This window comes from Vipera berus, assembly GCF_964194415.1.
Source record: "Vipera berus genome assembly, chromosome: 4".
Classification (NCBI taxonomy): Eukaryota; Metazoa; Chordata; class Lepidosauria; order Squamata; family Viperidae; genus Vipera; species Vipera berus.
The window spans coordinates 19,387,867-19,414,542 of NC_138206.1; the positions used below are offsets into that span (position 1 = coordinate 19,387,867).

The 26,676-nt window shown below is 37.7% G+C and overlaps 1 protein-coding gene across 2 annotated transcripts in view; it reads left to right on the forward strand.

Annotated features, from left to right (window-relative positions):
• The first annotated feature begins 8,318 nt into the window (after nucleotides 1-8,318).
• CUL5 (cullin 5) overlaps nucleotides 8,319-26,676 on the forward strand; it is a 38,360-nt gene continuing 20,002 nt past the window's right edge. For both annotated transcript variants that reach the window (XM_081326770.1, XM_081326771.1), the window contains exons 1-10: nucleotides 8,319-8,694; nucleotides 13,954-14,063; nucleotides 15,165-15,264; nucleotides 16,685-16,861; nucleotides 17,903-18,044; nucleotides 18,777-18,922; nucleotides 19,004-19,084; nucleotides 20,547-20,640; nucleotides 23,808-23,938; nucleotides 25,703-25,810. In XM_081326770.1, coding sequence (XP_081182896.1) covers nucleotides 8,671-8,694; nucleotides 13,954-14,063; nucleotides 15,165-15,264; nucleotides 16,685-16,861; nucleotides 17,903-18,044; nucleotides 18,777-18,922; nucleotides 19,004-19,084; nucleotides 20,547-20,640; nucleotides 23,808-23,938; nucleotides 25,703-25,810 — 1,113 coding nt within the window. In that variant the 5' untranslated portion in view covers nucleotides 8,319-8,670. The remainder of the gene's footprint in view (nucleotides 8,695-13,953; nucleotides 14,064-15,164; nucleotides 15,265-16,684; nucleotides 16,862-17,902; nucleotides 18,045-18,776; nucleotides 18,923-19,003; nucleotides 19,085-20,546; nucleotides 20,641-23,807; nucleotides 23,939-25,702; nucleotides 25,811-26,676) is intronic.

Here is a 26,676-nt window from a genome sequence, read left to right on the forward strand (position 1 = left end):
CTGGACTGTTTTTCTTCCTCGGGGAAGAAGAAGAAGAAAACGTTTTGGTTCTCAGGAGAGAAGCGAAACATTTCCTTGCCATCAGAACTGATGAAGCTTCTTGGATGAGAAGCGAAACGTTTTCTTCATCTCCTTCAAGGAAAAAACAGTCCAGTTGCTTTTTGGAAAAAAGAAAAAAAAGCACCTTTGAGATTTATTCAGATTTTGCCTGCCAAAGAATTTTGGCTGGCAAAGTCTAAGGGAGCCTTTTGGACTGTGGCCCCCATCCTTTGGAATATTGTCCTCTATCGGTCATCCCCCACACTTTGGCCTTCCAGAAGAACCTTATAACCTGACTCTGCTAGCTGACCTAGGGCCCTGATAGGGACGCTCAATGCTGGGGGTGCCTGAGGGGGTCAAAAGAAAGTCCCCACTCCCATGTCACCTGTTCTCTTGATTTTTTTTTAGTCTTTATTTAATCTTTCTTCATTTGAAATTCTTTCGTATTATCTTTTTATTATGCTGTAAGCCACCCAGAGTCACTGTTACAGTGAGACGGGTAGCATATATGTTTAATAAAAAAAATGAAATAAATAAATAATTGCAGCAGAACTGGAGGAGGAGCAAGAAGGACAATGTAAAAGTGGCAGTCATGATTTCCGACAGAGGAAGATAGGAGAGATATCACAGAACTAAGGTCATCAAAATTTAATTAGATGTCCTCTAGACAAAGAGTTCCCCAACCTTTCCAGCTGTGTGGACCGGGAGTGGGGGGTGGGTGGGAGAGGGGATGGTTCATTGTGAGCGGCGGGCAAGTATGCGCACTTCTTTTGTGTAAGCATCAGGCAAGCATGCCCGCTGCTCATGTAACTGGAGTGCACACGGACACACTTGGACACTGCTTGCCCGCAGCTTCAGTAGCCCAGTTTCGAACAGCTCATGGCTGGTTGTGGGGTTGGTATCCAACCTTGGTAGCTTTTAAGACTTGTAGACTTCAATATGGCTGGCTGGGGAATGCTGGGAACTTGAAGTCCACAAGTCTTAAAGTTGCCAAGGTTGGACACCCGTGCTCTAGACTGTCTGCAATAGAAACTCTGGAGTGTCAACCAAGATTTGAAGGGAACTTAATGTTATGATCCTTTGCATTAAATGTTGGCATCTAGTGAGAGCCAGGAAGCGTGCGTTTTCCTCAGTAGTCCCTGCCCTGTGGAACATCTTTCCCTTGAGATATAACAGGATCCACTTTCTTAACCATAAAGAGGTAGTTTGATCCCAGGCACTATGATAGTAATAAATAAAAATAAATGATTGGAGATGGAATAATGGAGAAATCCCCTCAATTGAGGCTGCCCCCTGCTGCACTCCACATTACTAAAGGGCTACCTAATCCCACTTTTTTTTTTGAAGTAACATTAAATATGTAGGCCAAAAGAAGTTTTATGCTGCTCCAAATTCTTTCTTCCCCCAGAATGCTAATTATAATGCAGGCTGCTATAAGATGTATTGGAAGTACAGCTTTGAAACATCCAGCCAGGATGGACAAGTTTGGACCCTCTCAACTTCAAAGTCAGCTTAAATGCCAAACCTTATGTACATTAACTGTGTTCTACAAAACTAGACATTTTATCAGTTGCTGCATACAAAGATTGGAGAAGCCAGTCCTTTATTTGCCAGTGGCTCTGTTTCACTTATAGAACATGAGAAATTGTCATTGGAGGATATTATTAGCCAAACACCCAACAAGCAAGGAAGCATCTTTTAAGTCAAAATCTGATAAGCAGTGAGCTATTTTCTACTCTTGCTTATAAGCAACTGCTTCTTAGAATTTATGTAAAACTGAAATGAACTATGGAACATGGGATTCCATTGAATTTCTGCTTTATTTCTGAAAAGCAGTGTAAAATGTGATACCTCTTCCTTCCATTTAAATACTTGGTTACACCTATCAAGTTCTTTTGCTCATTAAAATCCTCCATATATATTGAAGTGAAAAAATTCTCTCCTCCTTCCTCTCTCCCCCTTTCTCTTCTCTCTCTCTCTCTCTCTCTCTCTCTCTCTCTCTCTCTGTCTCTGTCTCTCTCTCTCTCTCTCTCTCACACACACACACACACACACACACACACAGAGATACACACACATACACAGAGCCATATATGCAAAAATTGTATGCTAGGCTAGAACTCACTGGTAGAACATCTGCTTTTCATGGAAAAGGAATCAAGTTCAATGTCAATCTCAAACATCTCCAGGAAACTGAATGACGTTCAATTCTGGTCACGTCACAAGCACATCCATGTTGTTTCTGTGGCAAGCTGATAGCAGCAGTCTGCTATTGTCTTGTTGCGGGAGAGTTTTACCATGACCTAGGTTAGGTTCAAATAAAGGACTGGCTTCTGCAAACTGCAAATCCTAGCCCTGGGATTTCTCAGTGGACTTCTTCCAAGTACTAACCAGGCTCAGTCCTACGTAGCTTCCAAGACTGCTGAAGTTAGGCATGGAAAACTTGTCCCAAACCTTGGATTGCTTCTATTAGTTGGTCAGATGGAGCATAAATCAGCATACCGCATCTTCTTGTTCTTTGCAATGCTTATAATGTAATGCATACTGCACCAGTGGATTGTTTTCAATTGCAGTGCTTTGCCATTGTTGAACTTATATGTAGCAGAGAAACCAAAAAATTGTCACATTAGTAAATATTTTTGATATTTCTTCTGCAACTCTTATTAATAATAAAATCTAATAAACAATCACTTTCTGAATCTTTAAAGATCTACGAAAAAAGTACTGTTAAAAACAACACTTTTCTCAATTGTCTGTTATTCACAGTTATAATCCATTCGGCTTAGGTAGAAAATTGATTTTCCATTTAACAGTGATGCCAATAAAACATAAATCAAATACATAAACCTGCTTTCCAAAGGGATAAGGACCAATAAACTAGTCACACAGTAGAATTTTTTTTGCATAAACCAATAGAATGCAAAGATTTTTACTGAGCAGATAAAGATGACCAAATCATAATGAAAGATCTTTCAACTTAATGTCAATATCTATTTCCTATATGTCTTTCTCCATTGGCTCAATCTATTAATCTAGTTATGAATATTACCTGAAGATTGACTTTTTTATTATTATTATTTGTTTTCCAATATTACAATAGTATCTTTAAAAAGCAACGTGGTGTCTAGGTTACAATAGTTCCATTTCAGACAAATACATATTATTACAAATCTCCAAATTGTAACCAATACTTCCTCTCTCTCTTTTCCTTTAATACATACTATCTCTTATCTAAATTAACATATTTCTTATTGCTATCCATCAGTCATTTAATAGTTTTCTTGTATTTATCAATACTTTAGTATATTTTATATTTTAACATTCCATCTTTAAAACATCAAACACCTTATATATTTTTCTAGCTTTAATTTTACATTGATATTAAAATTAAAGGTTTAAAATTTCTCATTTTCATATTGCTAAATAATCTCCTTTCCCTTTACACAATTTTCTCCAATACCTAGTAATGTAATACACTTCTTATTTATCTCATTTCCATATCAATATTAGTAGTACAATATTAGAATGGTAGTCATTAGGATACCAATTGCAAGGAGGAGAAAGAGGAGGACAATATAATATTCTTATTTCTCATTTATAGTTTCCACCATATTAAAAATTAACCAAAATTTCTTCCGTTTCATCATTTAATACATCCTGTCATGTCACTAAATCCAAGTATATTAGTTAAATTCTATCATTTTTAACATATATGCATCTTAATCCATATCATTTAAGGAACTCAATATTTCAGTGTTAGTATTCATACATCTGTGTTTTATTTTTATTTTTTTTAATTAGTCAGTATTTTTATCTACTCATCAAAACAATCTCTCGTAATCCCAAGTACAATCCTGTCTATTTTGGTATTATCTATTTCAGGCCTCTTAAGAATGTCCATATTTCTTCAAACTTATTCTTGCTTTCTTCCTTTGCCATGTCATTTTTCGCTTCTTTGCCTCAGGATCATCAAAGCATTCTTGTGTTGTTATATCATATTGAACTGGCCCTCCAGTCTCCACTTTTGAAGGATTGAAGAGTCTGTTAACAGCACCAAATCTTCTCATTATTTTCACCTCTTGATATAATTGTCCTGGTCTGCATAGGTTTTTTCCATCTTTTTTCCATTATAATCTTCAAAAGTCTGTATTTGTTGAATATCTAATTCTTCTGCCAATGTATTTGATTGTTCAATTTCTTCTGTTAAGTTCTGTCCCAATAAAATATTAGTTGTAGTCACAGTATGCGTTTGTTTCTTCGAGATGCTTTCTAGTTCTTTTCCAAAAGCTCTTATTTCATTGCCAGCTGAAGGAAGGAACTGATAAGTTTGGTAAGATATTTCCCACATAGCATAGATTTGTTTTTGAAACTCTTCCATAGTGAAGTTTCACATCTGGTGTTCAAGGTTAATTTTATCTTGTTTTTCTTAAATATTTTCTTGATTTTTTTAAAGAGAAAGTCAGATTGCAATTTCAGGTTTAGCCACTAGGTGTCCCCCAAGTACTTTGAAAATTCTTTTCTTTTAGTCCATTTCTTTTTTCAATGTTTTTTTAAAAAACACCCCTGGGCTTGCCCACAGGGGGGAAGGTACTTAACAGCTTATTTAGGTGAAAAGAAGATGATTAAGGTATAAGACAGGAATCTTACCCCCATCTCTTCCACGCTGCTTTAATGTTGCCTGATGGTAAGTTTGACTTCAGCTGTCTGCAGCCTAGTAACTAGCCATATTACTATGGCCAGTCTTTCGTCTGCCAGTACGAAGGGAATGCAGGCACTAACGGGGGGGTGGGGTGGCGGGGTTGCGGCTCCCCTGCGTTTCTGCAAAAGCCCCTTCTTTCTGGTCGCCCCTCCAGGGTGACTCTTCGGCCCTTTTAGGACCCCCCAGCGATGCGAAACTGGACGTGGAAGATGAGAGCCGTCCTCCAGACATCTATGTCGGCTGACTTTGCAAACCAGAAGTCCTGAAGACTGACTTTTAATGCAGTTGCAGGTAATTAACCAAAACGTCTGCAAACTGGCAAGATAGCTATAGGAAGCCTGGACAGTTGCTTTTTTGCAGCCTTAGAAAGGGAGACAATGGCAAATAATTTCTGAAAAGCGATTGCTTGCCAAGAAAAGTGAAGGACCTGCAAGGCAGTCTCTGAAAATAAGACAAGATTGAATGGAAAGGGGGGGGGGAAACAAAGGGTTTGCAGACTGGCAATAAAAGATAGCTATAGGAAGGATTAGTTTATATATAAATTTTATTGACAATTTTCAATACAGCAATAAAAACTAATACAAACTCAGAAAGTAATAAAAAGTGCCAAGAAAGTGAAAGAAAAAAAGCCAAGGAAAGAGTGAAATGAAGAAAAGATAGGACACCTGATCTTACAAGTTTAGTAAAGTTACAAACAGATATCTATGTCTTCATCCCATATCCCATCCTTATCTATAAGCTGGAATGTTGGTGTTTCCTTTTCCTTGTATCTGTTCCACGAAAACATTATGAATATGGCACAAGATGAGGCTAGCAGGAAGGAAAATGTCAAGAAATGTCCAAAAAATCCATTTCAAAGAACCATTCTCATCAAGGACCATAAAGCAGGTTCACTACTATTTATTTTTTTTAATCTTGTAACTAAACAAATTTACATTTGAGGAGTATCCCTGGAAGACTAAAAAAAAAGTCAACATGGAGCTACAACCACTTGATTGAAGTCCCACTGCTTTTCTACATTGATATTCTCAGCTGGGGCTTTGATCAGGCGGTCAGTCACCATCTTGACTTTTTTGACCTCCTTCTACAGATGCCCCTAGTAGGTTTACAACTTGTATTGTCCATTTCATGAACTCAAAACTCCACTCACTCAACCTACACACAGAGAAAATTATCTATTCAACTGAAAGTCTAATTGACTAAACCAGGTTTACATTCCAGAAGAACTGAGATAGATAACCCATTGTGCAACATTCCTCATTCTACCTTATTGTAGACCTACCTAAAGGATAGACTATCAAAGCTAAGCCAGCCCTATCATCCTACCTTTCATTCTGGTGCATTTCCCCCAGAATGCCTCTGCCCCAGTCAGTTCACAAGGGTACAATCTGTTATTCTGGAAATGATATTTTATTGTGACAAGTGCATACTGCATCATTTTCAAAATCATAATTCTCCACATAAATGGAAATCTGAGTAAACTTTTCTGGTTTTTGTCCAGCTTTAGATGGAAATGTCATACTATATCTTTCATGAGTGCCAATTCACACAAATGCATGGAATAATGCTTATAAGCATATAATTAGCAGGTCTTACATGTTTCTGACCATAGACTGGCCAGAACTGTATATTAATATACAAATATGAGTCTTTGATTCATTTCTTACATCATTATACATAACTGAAATATTTGAACATGGAGGAAAGTTAGAGAACCGGATTGGCATAGTGGTTTATTTATTTATCAAATTTAGGGACCACCCATTACACTCACACAGTGCCTCTGGTTAAGGGGATTGACAATATGCATATGTTGCAGAATCAAGAGACTCAGACCCTGGAATCAAAAGAAGTTTGTTTTATTTGCGCAAAGGTTCAGAGCAATCTAGCCGTAGCAACATCTGAACAAGTTCTTATGGAAAAGTAAGTAAGTACACATATATTCTTCAAAAGCAGCAAAACACGGAAATGTAACTTATTAGCATTGATTGGTTACCCAAATTACAGCCCCCTGTTGCTATTCTGAATTAGCTAAATATCTCACTACTTATCACTTATCAGGGTCACAAGTGTCTTGCAAAAGCATCTAAGTTTCCGGCATCATGTTTGTGGTTAGTTGCAAGAGAGACATATGTGGTTAATTGTAACTGAGCTCTGTGCTTGACAAATAGGTGTGAAGACAGATGAGCTTGTGAAGTTTGACATTTTCCATTTCCTTGTACATAATGCTAAGCCATAACCTTTTTTGGAAAAGCCACCACTGATAAGGTTCATAGATCACCATCACCAAAATCCAGATGACAATTTGGATTTTTTTTGCAGTCCAGATCTAGTAGCCAGTACTGTAGCCCCAAATCAGATGAATAGCTTACTGTTACAAAAAGCCCCAATAGTAGCAGTATTGAACATCCAAAGGTTTCCTGCTGAATCTATCTCAGCAAGAGTGCCCATATAGTAATTTAATCCAAATTCTCAAGGGAGCAAAAGGCGGCCTAATTTGGGGCCAGGTGGGGTGACTTGCCATGAATACTACAGAATATATGCAAGAGCACTTATGACAGTGAAACACCAACTCGCCAGTTACGTTCTGGTGTCCTGTGTTGCAAGACTGCCTCGTTGCTCAGTTCATGTTGTTGTTAGCCGTGAAGTCGTGTCCGACCCATCGCGACCCCATGGACAATGTTCCTCCAGGCCTTCCTGTCCTCTACCATCTTCTGGAGTCCATTTAAGCTTACGCCTACTGCTTCAGTGACTCCATCCAGCCACCTCATTCTCTGTCACCCTTATCTTCTATTGCCCTCAACCTTTCCCAGCATTAGGCTCTTCTCCAGTGAGTCCTTCTCGTTAGGTGGCCAAAGTATTTGAGTTTCAACTTCAGGATCTGGCCTTCTAAAAAGCAATCAGGGTTGATCTCCTCTAGGAGTGACCGGTTTGATCGCCTTGCAGTCCAAAGGACTCGCAGGAGTCTTCTTCAGCACCAGAGTTCAAAGGCCTCAATTCTTTGGCGCTCAGCCTTTCTTATGGTCCAACTTTCACTGCCATACATTGCAACTGAGAAGACCATAGCCTTGACTATACGCACTTTTGTTAGCAGGGTGATGTCTCTGCTTTTTAGTGTGCTGTCTAGATTTGCCATGGCTTTCCTGCCCAGGAGCAAGCGTCTTTTAATTTCTTGGCTACGATCCCCATCGGCAGTGATCTTGGATCCCAGGAAAATAAAATCAGTCACTACCTCCATTCAGTTCATAATTCCCTGCATTTTTGTTCACTAAGGTAAGCAGACCATGCGCGCTTAAATTTGTCAGGCGAGTGCAAGCACAAATCGGAACCAGTTTCTCACCTGGCCCACCACTAAACAGCTTTTACTATTCACCCACAGGAGTAGGGCGACCAAAACCAACCACCCCACCCCACCGGAGACGGAAAGCGATGCCGACATTTCTTCCCGGGTTCCCCCCAAGGAAAGGGAAGAATGGCCTCCGCTCGGTAGATGGCGCTATGGAACCGAGCCGCAGCGCTCTCTCCTCCGGCTGTGGACTTTCCTCTCCTCGGCACCGCATCATGCGGGCTTGGCCGGCCCCTCGCGAAGAGCCGGAACGCTGCTGCTGCCGCCGCTGCCGCCGCCGCCGCTGCTACTCCCGCCACCAGACCCCGGAATCCCGCGGGGCTGCTGTCGCCATGAGGCGCTGAGAGTGACGGCCCTCAGGAAAGCCCAGAAGGCCGAAGCCGCCGCCGAGGAAGCGGACGAGCCGAGAGTCGAGCCTTGCCGCGCGCTCCTTCGCTCGCCCGCGCCCCCCTCTTGAGACCATGTAAACGGAGACCGGCTTCAGCCCGAAGGCCGGCCCCGAAGAGCGGGCAAGGCGCCGGAGCTGCTGGCTCGGGAAGGCCCCGCCGTGCTCCGCAACGCGCGTGGGCTGGGCGGGGGGAAGAATATGGCGGCGTCTAATCTCTTAAAGGTGAGAGGGAGCGAAGCGGGCACCCCCCTCGCCCGGCTTGGCCCGTCCGACCACTAGCTCCAGCCCCGGGGTTGGAGGAGCTCAGGAGGGAAAGGAAGGGAAGGGAGCGCCGTCAGGAAATGGAGGAGTGACGGAGGGCGTCCTAATAAGTGGGGCTGGGAGGACGTGGGGTTTGTATTCGTGACGGCGCTACCCTTTTAACTTCCGCGGTCCTGTCTGCAAACTGAACAACATTCGGACAGTTTATTCACGCAATACCCTCAGCCGTGAGCGGTCAGCCCCCCCTCCTCCCCTTTTTAGCCACCCACGGCCGAACAAGGGGGACCGACCTAGAGATCCAGCCCGCGTAGATGAGAAAGTGAGTGAGTGGCTGGGTTCATGTAACGCGCTAACCCCGATATTGCCTGTGTGGACTCCGTTAACATCACCATAAAACCAACTAAGCTGACTTGAGTTTGTGCACACCTTGATAACACAAATTATCCGGCCAGAATTTTACTTAGTGTGTTGTGTACGCTCAGCCCCTGAAATAATGGTTTATGGATGAGAGTGCTATCGTTGTTTGTCTTCCATCGTATATATATTATCTCAAACATGGGTCAAAAGCAGTAATAAGAAATAGTATGTAATAACACTAAAGTCAAATGTTCAAATGGATCATACAAAAATATTTAAATATATATAGGAGATTAATCTGCCCATTCAGGGTTAGCCACCTAAAAATTCAATCAATATTTTTCGATCAAGTATTGTAAAAGAAACAACATGCATTCATATGGCTCTTATTATATTACCGTCCTGTTCATATTCTTCTAAATCTAATCGGATGGATGGATGTTCATAAAATGCATTAGTTTCTCAAAATTTCAAGTGTTTATGAATAGAATGGATATGCTTGAAGATGCCAATCTTATGCAGCTTGGCCATCTGTGAAAATATTGCATGGTTCTGGCTTTTAATCTGGTGGGAGGAGAACCAAATGGATTTTGAGAATTTATCTTGATAATATTCCAGATTATCTGGAAACAGAAGCCTACTGATAGTTGCTTCTAGATTTCTGAGTGTCCTAATTCTGGCTAGCTTAATAAAACTGTTAAAATGTTAATGTGCGCAAAATAAAATTAATACCGTTCTTGGCATGTATCCAGGGGCGGAAGGATCCTAAACCACCAATACGTATAAGCATAACAATGAAAGCAACATGAGTTAAGGTTCCCAATAGATGTACTAAAGTTCACACATCATGTCAGGCCATGACTTACTTAACCATGGTTTTAGAACACCTTACTATTGACATGATTTATACATGTGCTATGGGTTAATGTGATGCAGTTTGCAGGAGAATTGTTTTTAGGTGCTCAGAAGAGATTTAGGTGAGCAGGCCTCCCTGACATTGATTTTAACTTTCATGCATTAATTCCTCATGCATTGTGTTTCAAAATGGCCTACACTATTATTAATACTAGCTTTTAGAAATAATCATGTTGAATTATCTGAATTTACAAATTTTGTTAGCTATACGCAACTAAATCTAGATAAATATTTGTTATTATTAAAGGTAAAGGTTCCCCCGCACATGTGTGCTAGTCGTTTCCAACTCTAAGGGCCAGTGCTCATCTCCGTTTCAAAGCCGAAGAGTCAGCGCTTGTCCAAGGACGTCTACGTGGTCTTGTGGCCGGCATGACTAGACGCCAAAGGCACACGGAGTGCTGTTACCTTCCCACCGTAGTGGTCCCTATTTTTCTACTTGCATTTTTACGTGCTTTCGAACTGCTAGGTTGGCAGAAGCTGGGACGAGTAACAGGCGCGCTCACTCTGTTACGCGGCACTCGGGATACATCTTTTTTAATATTGCCTTTTTCAAGGGTTTTATTTTGTTTCTACAGTGAACAGGCTGATTTGTTGGATCAAACCAATTAATTTATCTACTGTGATTAGTGAAAAAATGTTGGCTGCTGGTACTAATTGAGTCTTCTTTCTGCAAGGAATGTTGAGTTCATCAACCCTTCCCCCCTTCCTCTTCAGTCTGTTGAAGATAGAGCATTTAGTCCCTGCTATCTTCCTGTCTCTTCCTTCCTTCATCTCCTCCCCCTTCATATTTTCTCCACCAATTATCTTTTGTACCCTTCTTTCTAGTGAAGGAAGCAAAGGGGTGTGTGTGTGTGTGTGTGTGTGTGTGTGTGTAATCATAGCGTTGTCATTCGTTTTGGTTGAAATTCCAGAGTGTTAAATTAAAACACATTCTTATGGCTAACATGCGTTGGCTGCATTTTTATAAAAAAAATTTTTTAGAATAAAAGTGGAATCAACAGGCATATGCTGTGATGTCTTTTTTCCCTTTTCCATGAAGCCCATACAGGTGGTGTTACTATAATATCACTTGTCTCAGTTTCTTTGTAGCTGTATTATCTGTACCTCTTTGTTTCTTTGCTTTATTTTTCGGTCCAGCTGGTCCTGTAAATTAAACAGCTGTTGTACTCCTCCTACCCTCCAAGTAAGTTTCCTAACTTCCAAGATTTGAAAGGGAGAAGAAAGCAAGTAGAAACAAAGTTCTAAATTGGGCTGATATGAAGTCCTTGATTATAGCACCTCTTCTTATCTTCTTGCAGTAGAGCTACACTAGTGAAACAATTTTCAATTGCCAAGTTTGCTCAGTTTCCTAAGGCATTATGAAATCTGTTTAATGTCTTATGTGAACTCAGTTATTTTGGTTAGTAGACTTTGGTTTATAATTTAAGCATGTTTTACAAACTCATCCAATTGTGATTATTCAGTAAAATTGTATTAAGCCATATTATTAGTGAGAAATGTTGAACTGATCACACTGTTGAAAGACCAGATTTGTAGTGCATATTGTAATTATATTCAATAATCTTTGGAATTATTTTTCATGTTCATTCATGCTCTAGGCTCATAGTATAATCTATTTCTAGAAGTACATGCATCCTCACTATAATGTAGTAAACTTTTTCTTGAGAGCTAAAAATCCAGGAGTATCACTGGGATAATGACAGCATAACATGGCTATTTAAAAGAAAGAACTTAACATTTATAAAATCTTCCACTATATTAATTTAGCTAAATAGTAGTCTTAGTGTTTACATTGTCTGCAGGCAGTGCTCAAGATATAGTAGCATTTCTTCTTAAGCTTTGTGACAGTTTATGATTTATGTTCATTTCAACTACTGATATTTAATTACCAGTCATGAATCTTATTTACTAATGTCTCTTTTTCTGAAAAAAATTTCAAGTTGAGCAATGAGCTTCTATTCAGAATCAGGTATCGGCGAAATGCTCAAATCAAATGAGGAAAGAAAGGCATTCTGAAATATGGTCTATAAAAGTACTTCATAAAGAGAATAGTGGAAATCTATTAGAAATCTTGTTGTGGGCAGTGTACAATGGAACAAGCTGGTGGAAAATTGTTATATAGGTACAGTATGTTTACCTGCATTTGCACAAAGAACCTAAGTCATTATTAAGTAACGATAGTTTACTTAATAATTTATAATGGCTTGTGTAAAATATCTGCATAGGTAAAAGGGGTTAGGCAAATTAATTGATTTCATGAAGATACTCTGAGAGTCTTATCTTAGATCAGACATGTCAAACACAAGGCCCGGGGGCCAGATCCGGCCCGCGAAGTGGTTTCATGTGGCCCACAAAGCCATCCTGGAAACAGTGAGGGAACGGCCCCCACTGCCTTAGCCCTGGCCCAGAGACCCTCCTCCTGCCAGAGACCCTCAGATCTCTCCCACTCCTGCCCAGGCCCCCATAGGCACCCTTGATTCGAACGATGTAGAGCTGGCCATGCCCACTCAGTAGGCCATACACACTCTAGCCACGCCCACCCAGTAGGCCACGCCCACCCTGGCCATACCCACCCGGCCCCTTGAGGGCAACCGCAATGCTGATGCGGCCCTCAATGAAATTGAGTTTGACACCCCTGTCTTAGATGTTTGTTTGTTTGTTTATTTGTTAAATAGATTTCTATGGCTGCCCAAGTCACACATGGTGATTCTGAACAGCATTAAGAAAATAATAATTCATACACTGTGTGCAGTGCTGAATTTGAATGTTCCTAGTAGACTTTTTCTGTCACATTGAGGGAGTTACCATGATGCTAATAGGTTGTAGAAAGGTAGCATGATCGTATATTGCTTTTGAAGGAGTATTTATGGGACAGAATCGGTAAAAGACCAAGAAGGATGATCGTATATGTAGAAGCAAACTTATAAATACAATAAGTGTAACTTGTCATTATTATATCTGAACATCTCACTGTGTGTGTTCCTTTAATTATGAATTTTTCTTGACCCTTTTCTTAAACTGAACATTTTTTTTAAAAAAAACTAATCCACAAAGAAAAACATGTAAAGAAAAACATGATAGGAGCAAATAATTAGAAATATATAGCAGGTTCCATGTTTTTCAGAGGCAGGTCTGTAATGAAATAATAATTGATATCACTGGTTATTTTTTGTCTAATTACATACTATTTTTGAATCTAAAATTTCAATAGAATGGCAACATGTTACAGCAATTATTAATCTTTTCTGTCTTTGAGCGGCTCAGATATCACTATATAAACATTATTACTGTCAGCTATTTAAAATGTATTTTCCTTTTCACTGTATATTATAATATGGAGATAGCAGTTTTTCAGAGAATGAGAACAATGCGACATTAGGTCTCTTTGTGTTTATATGGATCCAAAATGATTGCAAAACACTGCTGATATGTATGTTGGATTCATATAAAAATGGTAGATTCCTAGTGCTGTACTTCATAGTATAACTATTGTCTAGTCATGAAGATTACAATGTTATAAGTATATTTGTTTCTTTTATCATTGTTTCATTATGATTTAATAATATTTCCCTTGGATAATCCAATTTTACATAATTATTTAGGTGGGGAATCATGAGCTATTCACTCAGAAGAAATGAGAACTAATTTTCTTTCGTGATATTTTTAAACAGTGGCATATTTAGCACATTTGAAACACAAAGCTGTTTATTGTTACACAAATATATATATATATATCTGCAAGGTATGCAAACAGCATTTTGTTTAATCATGGGATTTCACATGATAATCTTCTATAAATTATTTATAGTTGTCTAACATCAGTCTTGTTCTAGTTTCAATACTATACATGCTTGTTTGGAAATAAGTTCCATTGGGAAAGCTTCTGAATATTGCTGAGGTGTAATACTCATTTCCATTCAACTAAAATCTCTTTTTCTCCTTTTAAAGAATAAAGGATCACTTCAGTTTGAAGACAAATGGGACTTTATGCGCCCAATTGTTCTGAAGCTTTTACGCCAGGAATCTGTTACTAAACAACAGTGGTTTGATCTATTTTCGTAAGTAACTTCTGAAATGTCTATTCCTTGGAATAGAAAAATATTTATTTTTTGTTCTGCAGTGTCTTATCAGAGCAGTTGTTCAAAGGAAGACTCTGATAGATTTCTCATGGGAATTTGTTTTAAATACTTCTGTGCTGACTGTTAAGGGCTGTTGAAGATCTTACATTTACAACCAAAGCAATTAAGATGAGGCATCATGTACTAAAAGGGATAATCTAGGGGGGGGGGGAAACAGCCTATTAACATATAGGATATTAACTTTCGTATACGGCATGGGGCCGGAGTACCTTAGAGAGCACCTGCTGCCGGCATCAACTTCCCTCCGCCCTGTACGCTCCCACAGAGAGGGCCTCCTCAGGGTGCCACCGATCAGAGAATGTCGGTTGGTGGCCCCCAGGGGGAGGTCCTTCTCTGTGGGCGCCCCGGAACTATGGAATCGGTTGCCGGTTGAGCTCCGGATGGCGCCCGACCTTCGCTCCTTCCATCGCGAGCTGAAGACACATTTATTCGAACAAGCCGGCTTGGCCTGATGGGAGATGGGTTGGGTTTTTTATTGTCACTTTTAATATATGTATTTACTGTTTTTAGCTTGGGCATATGTTTAATATTTTTTAACTTTTGTATTTTTGTATTTTTTATATCTCTGCCCTGTTCACCGCCCTGAGTCCTTCGGGAGAAGGGCGGTATATAAATATTATTATTATTATTATTATTATTATTATTATTATTATTATTATTATTATTATTATTATTATTATTATCTTTAGCTTCAATTGTCATAAAAACTATGCTTGGGTTTTTATCTGCAAATGAAAAATATGAGAATCTGATTACTTCTTTAATTGACCATTCAAGCATTAATAGTGAATTTACGTATTCATTTCTTCTAATATGTGTATTAAATTTCAGGAAGATAATATTGTTTTCTCCTTTCCCCCACCTCTAGTTACGATCAGCACAGTATTGTTGGCATTTCATTTAGTTAGGTTTTGGGGATTGTGCATTTTTGATGCACAAGCAAGCAAGCAATTTATTATAAAACTTGTAAAATAAACTCAGAAGTTATTTTAACTTGATTTGAATGTGCATCTTTTCTAGAGATGTCCATGGAGTTTGTCTGTGGGATGACAAAGGCCCAGCAAAAATACATCAGGCCTTGAAAGAAGATATCCTTGATTTTATTAAGCAAGCACAAGCGGTAAGTTAAACATAATTAGCAAATATTTTTAACAATTTTTTTTAGATTTTACATCCACATTTAAGAACTCCCAACACATTCAGATGCCTCTTGATAGAATACTGTGTATTATGCACAAAAAATACTCAGTACTGTAACAAGTACAACTATAGATAACTCAAACCAAATTAGTCACTGTAAAATCAGTATAGATGTTTGTCTTAATCTGGGCTCAATTAACAGGAGTTAGGTATTTTATTTATTTTATTTTTATTCCATTTATATCCCGCCCTTCTCCGAAGACTCAGGGCGGCTTACAAGCTTAGCAGTAGCCTTCATTCTATGTATATGCCTGCTTATTAGGGCTTTCACACACACCCCCAAGCGGCATTATTACAAAGTCAGCTTAATTGCCCCCAACAATCTGGGTCCTCATTTTACCTACCTCGGAAGGATGGAAGGCTGAGTCAACCTTGAGCCTGGTGGGATGCGAACCTGCACTAATTGCAGGCAGCTGGTGTTACTTAAGGAGGCATTAGCCCACTGCTCCACCAAGTCTCCTGTATGGTATGGCTAGTTTAGTCCATATATATTTCATATATATTAATATCAAACAAATTATACTGCTATCACCCTATACATGTTTGCTTGAGTTTAAGCCTCCAAACTACAATTAAGACTAACCTTTCAACTGAACATTCTGATTGTGCTGTATGTGTGTTTTGCCTGGGAAATTGTGTGCCTTTATTTTCTGAATAACTCTTGATAATGCTTCTATGTCAATAACATCTCATTTTAAAACTCAAATATTACAGAACCACATTTTTATATTGTTAATTCTTCATTTATATTCAGTAGCTTTTTACACATTTTGATACCCCTTCTCAATTCATTTATGTTATCTGTTTAGAAAGCAGTCTGTGAAAACATTAAATGCCTGCATTTTGATTGGTTAAAACTATAATTTTCTATTCAGATGCACTGGGACTAAATACAGCTAAGCATCAAAAATTCTCAGAACATACTTCCAAGTAAGCAGGCCTAGTATCGTGCCATACAGCTAAATTCACAGTTTTGAATACTTTTCAGATTATTGCTTCAGTGGCTTGATAACTTCTAAGACTTACACATAAGAAGCTGGCATCTTAAGCTCTCTTTCATGTTCTTGATATATTTTTTTAGTAATTGTTTCTTTAATTTCAGGCACATTTTCTAAAAATATGTCATATTAATATGTTTGTGTTTATGTATGTGTGTGTACGTATGTATATGTGTACACATACACACACACAAACACAAACACACACACACACACACACACACACACACACGTTAAACCTCAATATCCAAAATGAAATGGTGGGGGAGCGTAATGTCTATTTGTTCACGAAGTGGAAATTCTTTGTAAATGTATTCATATTTGCCCTTCTCTTGCTTTCAGAGAGTGCTGAGCCACCAAGATGATACTGCATTACTGAAAGCCTATATTGTAGAATGGCGTAAATTCTTCACACAATGTGATATCTTACCCAAGCCATTTTGTCAGTTAGAGATTACTCTCATGGGTAAACAAGGCAGCAATAAAAAATCCAATGTAGAAGACAGTATTGTACGGAAGGTAAGTGCTGGGTTTCGTTGTAGCCTTGTTTCATGATGAAGCAGAAAAACGAAATGCTGTACTCCCTCAGTCAGTAGGGGGAACTGATGAGATAGGACTAAAGAGTATGCAGGGTTTGATTCATCCAGAATTCTTCATGCAGATTTTTTTTTTAAAAAAGAAAAAGTAAATAGTAGGAGATGGGAAAAGTTAAGTCAGATGTAACAACCCTGAGGTTGCTGCTGTTGGCTGACATAAAGACTGCGACTTATTTTTAGTGCTTTTGAATTTTATCTATGGCAAGGACAAATTACAAACTTGCAGCTGTTTTCTTTTCAGAAATGAGTAATTTCAACGAGAGTCTTCACCTCCAGGGTAATTAAATACTAATTGTGCCCTCTACTTATAAATGCAGACTCAATTTTGAATTATTGAACCATAGACCTCATAGCCATGGCACACTGTTTTACAAAAATTATATCATTTTTTATCTTCTTAGGAAGACATACATATCTTGAATGCATGTTTTCTGCCATTTTGATTAATTCCAGTAATTATTCAGCTATAGCATTTATTTTCTGAAGAGTCCAGATAGCTCTAGTGATACTGCCATCTTTTAAAGTGTGGTCACAGTGATTACCATTCTACTTTTCTTTCCACTGTCAAACATAGTTATTATTTCAGTATTTACTGTACGTAGTATTGAATATTTTGTATGCTTGTTTGCATGTGGTTATGAGTGATACGTACATACAAGTTGGTGACTGATAAAAATATATTGTAACGAAACATAAAGAATGAGGAAAATCCTTTGGTAGAAAGGTCTTTATGTAGTTTTATGCTGAGTTTCTTAAAATACATTTTTACTACCAGACTATTTTAATCATCAAAATAAACATTACTTTAATATGCTGATGTCAATATTTGTTACTGGTTGAGAGATAACCAAATTTATTTTAAATCTGCCAGATCTTTTAAACCTAAAAATAAAATAAAAGTTATCTTTTGTGTTTTAGAAATTGGTCCATCATGTTTGCTGTTTAATTATTAGTGTATTTTTAGCTCATGCTAGATACCTGGAATGAGTCCATATTTTCAAACATAAAAACTCGCCTTCAAGACAGCGCAATGAAGTTGGTCCATGCTGAACGTTTAGGAGAAGCATTTGACTCTCAACTTGTCATTGGTGTTAGAGAATCTTATGGTATGTCTTGTTATTGTATATGAATATTATAGCATTCTTCAGGTAGGCTTACACTAGTAAAAAGATTGCTGACAAGTATACTTAATAGGCAAATACCGGTAAGTATCTTTAATTTTATTAGAAATGCTTAGGAGTAATACATATGTACAAACATACATATATATGTGTGACTGTGTATAATGATTTAAGTCATTGCAATAAAAACCTCAGTAAATTCTTAAATTTCTTAAAACTGCCATGCCAAGTTAGAACTAAGTCTCTGTGTAAGTTTAAATGTCCAGGAAACTTCAGGGTTTTTCACATGCTTCAACTTTGTCTTTTCTCATCTGGTAAATAAGGTTTTACATCAAGCACTTCAGTGGAAAATTTTTTAAAAATTACATTATTGCTTTTTGCATAGGAAAAAAGTTACAAAATGGATGTAAAAATAAATCAAACCCCATGGTCTGGGAATATGAATTAATTTAAGGTAGTAGTTATGAATGTAATGTAGTCAGTCCAAAAATCTTCAGTTTACCTTCTAACTTTAAAACATCAAGAACAGCATCTTCAAAATAGATTTTATTATTTCCCAAATTGCTTGAGAGCCATTTTGACAAGTAGTAATTTTATATTCAAATTATTGTAGTTTATACCACTCCTGTTGTCATTGTCTTAAGAAGATTAAATATATTTCTTATATTCATAAGAATTGACTTAGCAATTACTTTAAGTTGATATTTCTTGTTACAGTTAATCTGTGTTCCAATCCTGATGATAAACTCCAGATTTATCGGGATAATTTTGAAAAAGCATACCTAGATTCAACAGAGAGATTTTACAGAACTCAAGCCCCTTCGTATTTACAACAAAATGGTGTACAGAATTATATGAAATATGTAAGTGAGAAGGTGTTCTTTTGAAGAGGTCTATTTGTTAAATATTAATATTTTAAGAGATGATGTTCTGTTTCTGCACAGGCAGATGCTAAATTAAAGGAAGAAGAAAAAAGAGCACTACGGTATTTAGAAACAAGGCGTGAATGTAACTCTGTAGAAGCAGTAAGTACTCTTTTAATAGTACCAAGAATTAATATGCTAAAAGGTTTAGAATATTACACTATTTATACAAATCTGAAAATATTTAACTTTGTTTTTTTAAATATCTGATTGAATTAACATAGTAACATATATTGTATGCAATTAAAAGCAGAAATTCTATAAGGTGAGAGATAATTCTCTGTTGCAGAAGTTGACACAAGATAACTATTGCTATTTCCAAGTAGATTTTTCTGTTTCTGAAAGTGTAAACATATAGTTGCTCTTTCATAACCATGAGCAAATTTGTGTTTGTGGTTCTTTGTTGAAAGGTAACCCTGTTCTTTTAAGAAAACAATGCTATGCATTGATTGAATTTGAAAAAGTGTGACCATCACAATAAAGACGAATATACTACTAGTAAAATCTCGATACTCCCATGTTACACCTCTCCTGCGCGAGCTGCATTGGCTTCCGGTTGCCCTCCAGGTGCGATTCAAGGTGCTGGTAATTACCTTTAAAGCCCTACATGGCTTAGGCCCGGGGTACTTGTGAGACCACCTGCTGCCAATGTCAACCTCCCATTGCCTGGTTCGCTCCCACAGAGTCGGCCTCATCAGGGTGCCGTCGGCCAGGTAGTGCCGGCTTGCGACCCCCAGGGGAAGAGCCTTCTCTGTGGGCACGCCGACCCTATGGAATGATTTGCCCCCGGAGCTGCGGACGGCCCCTGACCTTCGATCCTTCTGCCGTGACCTGAAGACATGGTTGTTCCAACAAGCGGGCCTGGACTGATCATGTTTTTTTAAATTTGGTTTTTATCGGCTTAAATTGTCCTTTATTTCTTGTTTAATTCTTTTTTAATCTTTGTATTCGATGGTTTTTAATTTTTTTATTGTGAGCCGCCCTGAATCCTTAGGGAGAAGGGCGGCATATAAATTTAATAAATAATAATAATAATAATAAAATAATCAACTTGCACTGATAATTGTTACCTAGTTGGGTAATGAAACATCTGCAAGTAAATATTCAGAGAGCACTAAGAATTCTGTGGTATACTAAAGACTTTTATACATGCATTTTGGAATATGGTGTCCTCTCTCAGCCTGGTGCATTATAGGACATATGGGATATTAAATATGTTAGGAAACTGCCTGTCCTGGAAAAATCAGAAAGTATATTCTGCTTGCTAGATCTGCTGACTTAGATACCAGAATTTTGATGCCACTTGTGTTATCTTGCCAGCTAAGGCTTTCATAGTCTCCTTCAGATCTTGGAAACTTAAGAATCACTATTTTATTTACCTATGCAGATGTGTTCTTAATATTGTAATACTTCTCCATGGTCCTTGCCATTCTCCTCTTTAGATATTGTATACATCTTGGGTGGGAGAGGTTAGACTCATTGTTTTGTAGTACAGCATGAATTTTCCCTTTCCATGCAAATGTATTGAAACAGTAGTATTTGACCACTAACTTTTTTTCCCCAGCTCATGGAGTGCTGTGTGAATGCTTTGGTGACCTCCTTTAAAGAGACAATTTTAGCTGAATGCCAAGGCATGATCAAACGCAATGAAACGGAAAGTAAGTGAAGCTTGAAAGTAAGAGAAATGGGTTCCCTATAGATAGTTGGAGTAAAAATGGATTACTATTCTTTTGTTATAAGAGACATAAGGAGAAAATACTACAGTACACTTAAAAGTTACTCTCTGTCCTATTACATTTTGGTTACATATGTTAATTTATAATGCAGTCTCATTTTCATTTTTGCCATTACTTATAATCTGCCCTTCTTGGAAGATGTTAGAGCAGTTGGTCTTTAAAACTGGTAGGTAAAATAGATAGGTCTGGTCTCATTAATGAAATAAGGATTCAGTTGACTTGTTCCTAGTCCAAATCATCTCTTGTATCACATATATCCATTTAATGCAATTCTTGTCTAGCCTTGTTCTTGAACATGAGTTAATCTAGTAACATCTGGGAACACAATTCCCTTCTATACTCTCTATACTACTCTATTATGTATTTTCTCTCTTTATTTAAATATATTGGTTTCCTATCTTGAGCACATGGTAGATCCAGTGGCCTAAATGGCCTCTTCCAACTCTATAATTTTAATCAGCCTTTCAGGATTACAAAGAATTTGCTGTTTAAATATACAAGTATGTCTTTAAGCCCTAGGAATCCTATTAAGCTATGCATCTTTTTGTCCAGGGCTTGTCTTGAGGCCGTTTTCTCTATATTATTTTCCTTTTTTTAATATGAAATTTGGGAAAAGTGAATTAGAGAAACCAAATGTTTATGTTACAGTTCATAAATATACCCTATGATTACACCATGCATTCTAGGTAATAAGAAAATTGAAAGGTGTTCCTGATTTGAAACAGTTACTATTACTTCAAAGTGCATTTCTAGTTTCCAGAGTGTAAGCATCTGACCTTAAAAATAAGTCTGGCTCCCTATCCTGACAGCAGTTGTTTGGCATTCATCCAGGGCTGAATATAGTAAGATATTATACCTTATGCAAATATATTGCTTTCAGCTCTCAAGGGGAATGCAATTTTATGGAAAGTGGCAACAAGACAGCTTGGTGACCCAAATAGTCTTCATTGCATAGCTTTATAAAAGGCAACGTGAAGTTGGTGCATAAAGCAGCATTTCCCACATAGTGTCTTCTCCGAAGCTTGTCTTGAATAGTAAGCCATTAAACATTCCTGTGAAGGTAATTGGATATAATAAACAGGGCTGTGCAAAGCAGTTGCACTAATGCTTTTCAGAGCAGTCCTTGAAGCACTAAAGCAGCCATATTCTTTGGAAGGCTCATGTACCTGCTTTGAAAGCTGTTTGTCCTGTCTGCATGTGTAGCTCTAACAACAAAGCATCTCATGTGAATGCACAAACTGCCAGGACAGACTTCAAAGCAGCTTGGAGAGGGTCTAGTCCATTCTTTAAAATTCTTTGCATAGCCCCAAATTATGAGCGTTGTGTCTGCTTCCTAATCCAAATGGTTTAATCATGATTTGTCTTACATTTACCTAGCAGAAATACATAACAATCTGCCACAAATTTGTTGAAAAAGCCAGCTCTTTGGTATCCTGTGAAGGACTTTTTTAGGATGGGCCAGCAGCTGTGTTTCTGGTTGCTGTCACTGACTCTCATACTAATTATTATATTGTTGGAATTAAACTGATTTATCTTTGAGCAACAATGCTGACTCCCAGTTTAATTATTTGTACTAAATCCTGGGTGACTTCAAGGACGTATATAGTTTTCTTGGTACAGAAGTAGTTTGCTGCTGTGTTTTTCTGGGCTTATTGCCTCCTTTCCCAAATATTAACTAGAACTGATTTTGCTTAGCTTTTCAACATAAATCAAGGTGAGATTGGTACTACCAATCATGGTAATTCTCTGTTAACCAGGAAAAAACCCCAGAAGTTAAACTTTTGAATTCACTTTTCAAACCTGCAAAGTAATTTTCCTTCTTCTCCTTAGCCCCCTTTCTGTAAATTCTCTTTACAAAAATTAAGTGTAGTATTTTCAGCAAATAACATATCCCATTACATTTTATTATTGCATAAGGTTTTGAGGATCAAAGTCTGCTTTCCTAGGTGCCTGGAATATATACTCCTGAAAAATGGATATACATTCAGTTATGTTGAATTGATTATTACAGAGATGGTGTTTAATAAAAAAAAACCTTGGTTGTCTTAATTCCTGAAAAACTGAGTTATGTCTGCTAAGCAGTCCATTTCTCAGAAATTAGCTGAATACCAAATTTTCTTAGCATGTAATACAAGAATGTCTATATAACTTCTAACCCGTTAATCTCACTATATCTTTTCTGTTTTGATTCCTTTTATAATTTGTCACCTTCCATTTACTATTTGTGTTCATGTGAGTTTATTTGTATTATTTCTTCAGGCCTATATTCAGATGAATGTAGTTTATAAATCTTGATATAGTAACAAATACAAGTATCTTTAAAGTGCTAGAAGACAGAGTAAAAATAGTCCTTGAGAAACTGGAATTTCTTAGTGTGTGTGTGTGTGTATGTATATGTATATGTATAAAAAGGTAAAGGTTCCCCCGCACATGCGTGCTAGTCGTTTCCAACTCTAGGGGCCAGTGCTCATCTCCGTTTCAAAGCCAAAGAGCCAGCGCTTGTCTAAGGACGTCTCCGTGGTGATGTGGCTGGCATGACTAGACGCCAAAGGCGCATGGAACTCTGAAGTGTGTGTGTGTGTGTGTGTGTGTGTGTGTGTGTGTGTGTGTGTGTGTGTAATCACTAGTTTCTGAGGATTGTGGTCTGTATTGTTTTATATGTATTGCAGTAATGAAAGTGTTACCCTGGGGGCGGAGAGAGGAAATTGGTTCAAGGACAAGAGCATGATTTTCAAACCAAGCTCTTAAGTTTGGTAGTTAGGAATTTCAGGAACCAGAAGCTTGTAACAAGCTTGTTATTTAATTTCAGATCAGACTTCCTAGAATTTCTTTCAGTAGTTTGTCAAGCTCATTAGAAAGTTAGGATAACATGAAATTAACATTCTTAAAAGAGAAAGTGTTCTTTAAGTCAAATTCATTGCTAGGGACTTTTTATGTAGTATTTTTGTCAACAGTGAACACTTTTACAAATCTCCTTGAATTGCTCATATTTGACAGTAAACCAGAATAGTACATAAAGAAAAGATAGATGGACAGATGAATTATTGCTATGGATTGACCTGTGATTCTTCAATATGTTTTGTCTTCAGAATTACATTTAATGTTTTCTTTGATGGATAAAGTTCCTAATGGAATAGAGCCTATGTTAAAAGATTTAGAAGAGCATATTGTTAATGCTGGATTAGCAGATATGGTGGCAGCTGCTGAAACTATTACTACTGTAAGTGAGCACTTTCTATTTTTATCCCTTATCTCCTGTTAGAATGTTTGCTAGAAATACCAAGAATATTTGGCAAAATAAAATCTTATATTGCTGAAATTAATATGAAAAAATGAACGTTAAGGTCCACTAAATTAAGTAGGAAAGTATTACAACTTTAAAAATTAGACTGCAAAATCACAAAGGACTCTTCATTCAGGGTTTGGAAGCTAGACTATCTGAACAAGACACTCTTGCTTTTACCTCATACTGGAAAGCAGTATTTTATTTCTCTGGCTTGTTCTGAGAGCAACAAGGAAGAATCCTGGCTTGAAACATTTTGAAACATCCTTGCAGAAGTAGCCAAGCTATCAATTGGAACATAGTCATTGAAGTGAAGATTGGTCGTAATGTAATGCCTTATATTGCTCTCCGTTCCTTTGCTTAGATATTCCTACTGTGAAGCCAGTAAGTTGGCAGCTTCATCCAGTGATTCAACCAACATCAGAGTGTTGCCATCCATAAAGAGGGAGCAACCTCGTGATTTTTTACTGTTTGTTGTTATAAAACAATTATTATATCTGAATTAGCTGCCGAAATAGAACAACAGATAGCTGAAATAGATAAATGTGGATTTATCTAATCAGGATATGAATCAGGACATTTCTCCCAAGAAATATATTTTTGTGGCAACTTCATATGATTTTTTTCTATTGATTAAAAGAGACAGGTCAAAAAGCCAGTGAAGTAATCTAAGACCATTTATTCTATGTATCAAGATTAAACATTTTTATTTTTAATTTGCCATCATAGTTGCTTTATTTTGACAGAGCTGTTTAGCCAGAAATCTTCGCAGCTAGTGCAGCTAATTTAATGAAATTAAAAGTCTTCTGTGCTTCTCTCTATCCCCACAAATTTTGCTTAACATTTAGGCTGTCAAAGAGTCAATAAAAACTCTTAACACTACCATGGTATCTTATAACATCCTATGACTTTTAATACCTTGGGGACCACCTGCTGCCTGCGTCGACTCCCCTCCGCCCTGTGCGTTCCCACAGAGAGGGCCTCCTCAGGGTGCCTCCGGTCAGAGAATGCCGGCTGGTGGCCCCCAGGGGGAGGGCCTTCTCTGTGGGCGCCCCGGCTTTATGGAACCAACTGCCGGTTGAGCTCCGGATGGCACCGGATCTTCGCTCCTTCCGGCGCGGGTTAAAGACCCATCTATTCGAACAAGCTGGCCTGGCCTGATGGGGGAATGTTAGGGTTTTAACGCTTTTATATTTTGATTGTTTTAATTGGGCAATAATTTAATCCTTTTTTTAACTTTTGATTTCTATTTATATGCCCTGTTCACCGCCCTGAGTCCTTCGGGAGAAGGGCGGTATAAAAATTCAATAAAAACTAAACTAAATATGTTTGGGTGTTCTGTTCTAAATCTGAATAGGTGGCAATTTGAATTGGGTAATCTGGTAGAGTTCATGCTGATGCCGTGTGGAATCATGGTTAATGAAAACAAGAAAGTTGAAAACAAGTGGGAGAATGTCCCTATTGGGTTGGCAGCTAGTAACTTTTCTGGAGGCTAACTTGCACAAAGTGTGATTTTCTGGAACATAAACTACACCTTATTGTAATATTCATGGGCTCATGACTACTGTACCAGAAATGCAATTGAAAGAGGGTAGGAGTGGAAGAGAAAGAGGGAGGAGATTTCAGTTGATTATGATTGTTTGTTATTTTTTTTCCTCACAGGCTTGGTATTTTATTCTTTGTTTTGGTTTTCAATTTTAGGATTCTGAAAAATATGTGGAACAATTGCTTACACTGTTTAATAGATTTAGCAAATTAGTTAAAGAAGCTTTTCAAGATGATCCAAGATTTCTTACTGCCAGAGATAAAGTAAGTTACTAGTTGATTTTTGTTTCACTTTTTGATAATACGTGTTTACGTGTATTTGGTTTTTTAAAAGTGACATACAAATATTTTAAATAGTAGTCAAGATGTTTATGAAAATCGCGTCATGCTAGTAAATTACGGTACTAGAAATTGGGCTTTCTGTAGAGATTTAAGTGTTAAGATAACTGCAAGTTTTTATTTATATATTTGCATTGCTGTACTTGTAATCTTGCTTTAATAATAAGATTCATCAGTGTCTTCGTGTAAATCATTATTAATTAGAGAGTTCTCAATCACAGGGTAAAAAATTATAACACTTCAAATTTCACAAATAATAAGCAAATGCCTCTAGTATGACATAATACCTTACATTTGGAAGCAGTGGTGGGATTCAAATATGTGAACAACCGGTTCTCTGCGTGGATGCCGCTTCCGGAAGTCCATTCTGGGCCTGGGCAACAAAAAATTAGCTGCCGGTTCTGCCGAAGTGGTGCGAACCGGCTGAATCCCATCACTGCCCGGAAGTAATATTTTAAAAGATCTTGATAGAGAAAATGTCTCAAATTAATAATGAAATGTAATGCCTCCTAATCTGGCAACAATAGTTACAAAAATTATTTTGGAATATTAGTTCATTACAAACTAAATAAAAGGAGTGATACCTTCCAGGGATAAGACATGGCCAACCTTCCCCCAGCTGGGAAGTTAAGTAGAAACAGACCTTGTTAGTAAGTGGATGAGACACCATCAGGGAGTCCCACTGAGACATTTTTGCAAGGGATCACAGAAATAATAGTTCTATTTTATACTTTATTTCACCTCGAAGATCTAGAAATATAAACAGATTCCAGCAGAGTAACAAGATACAG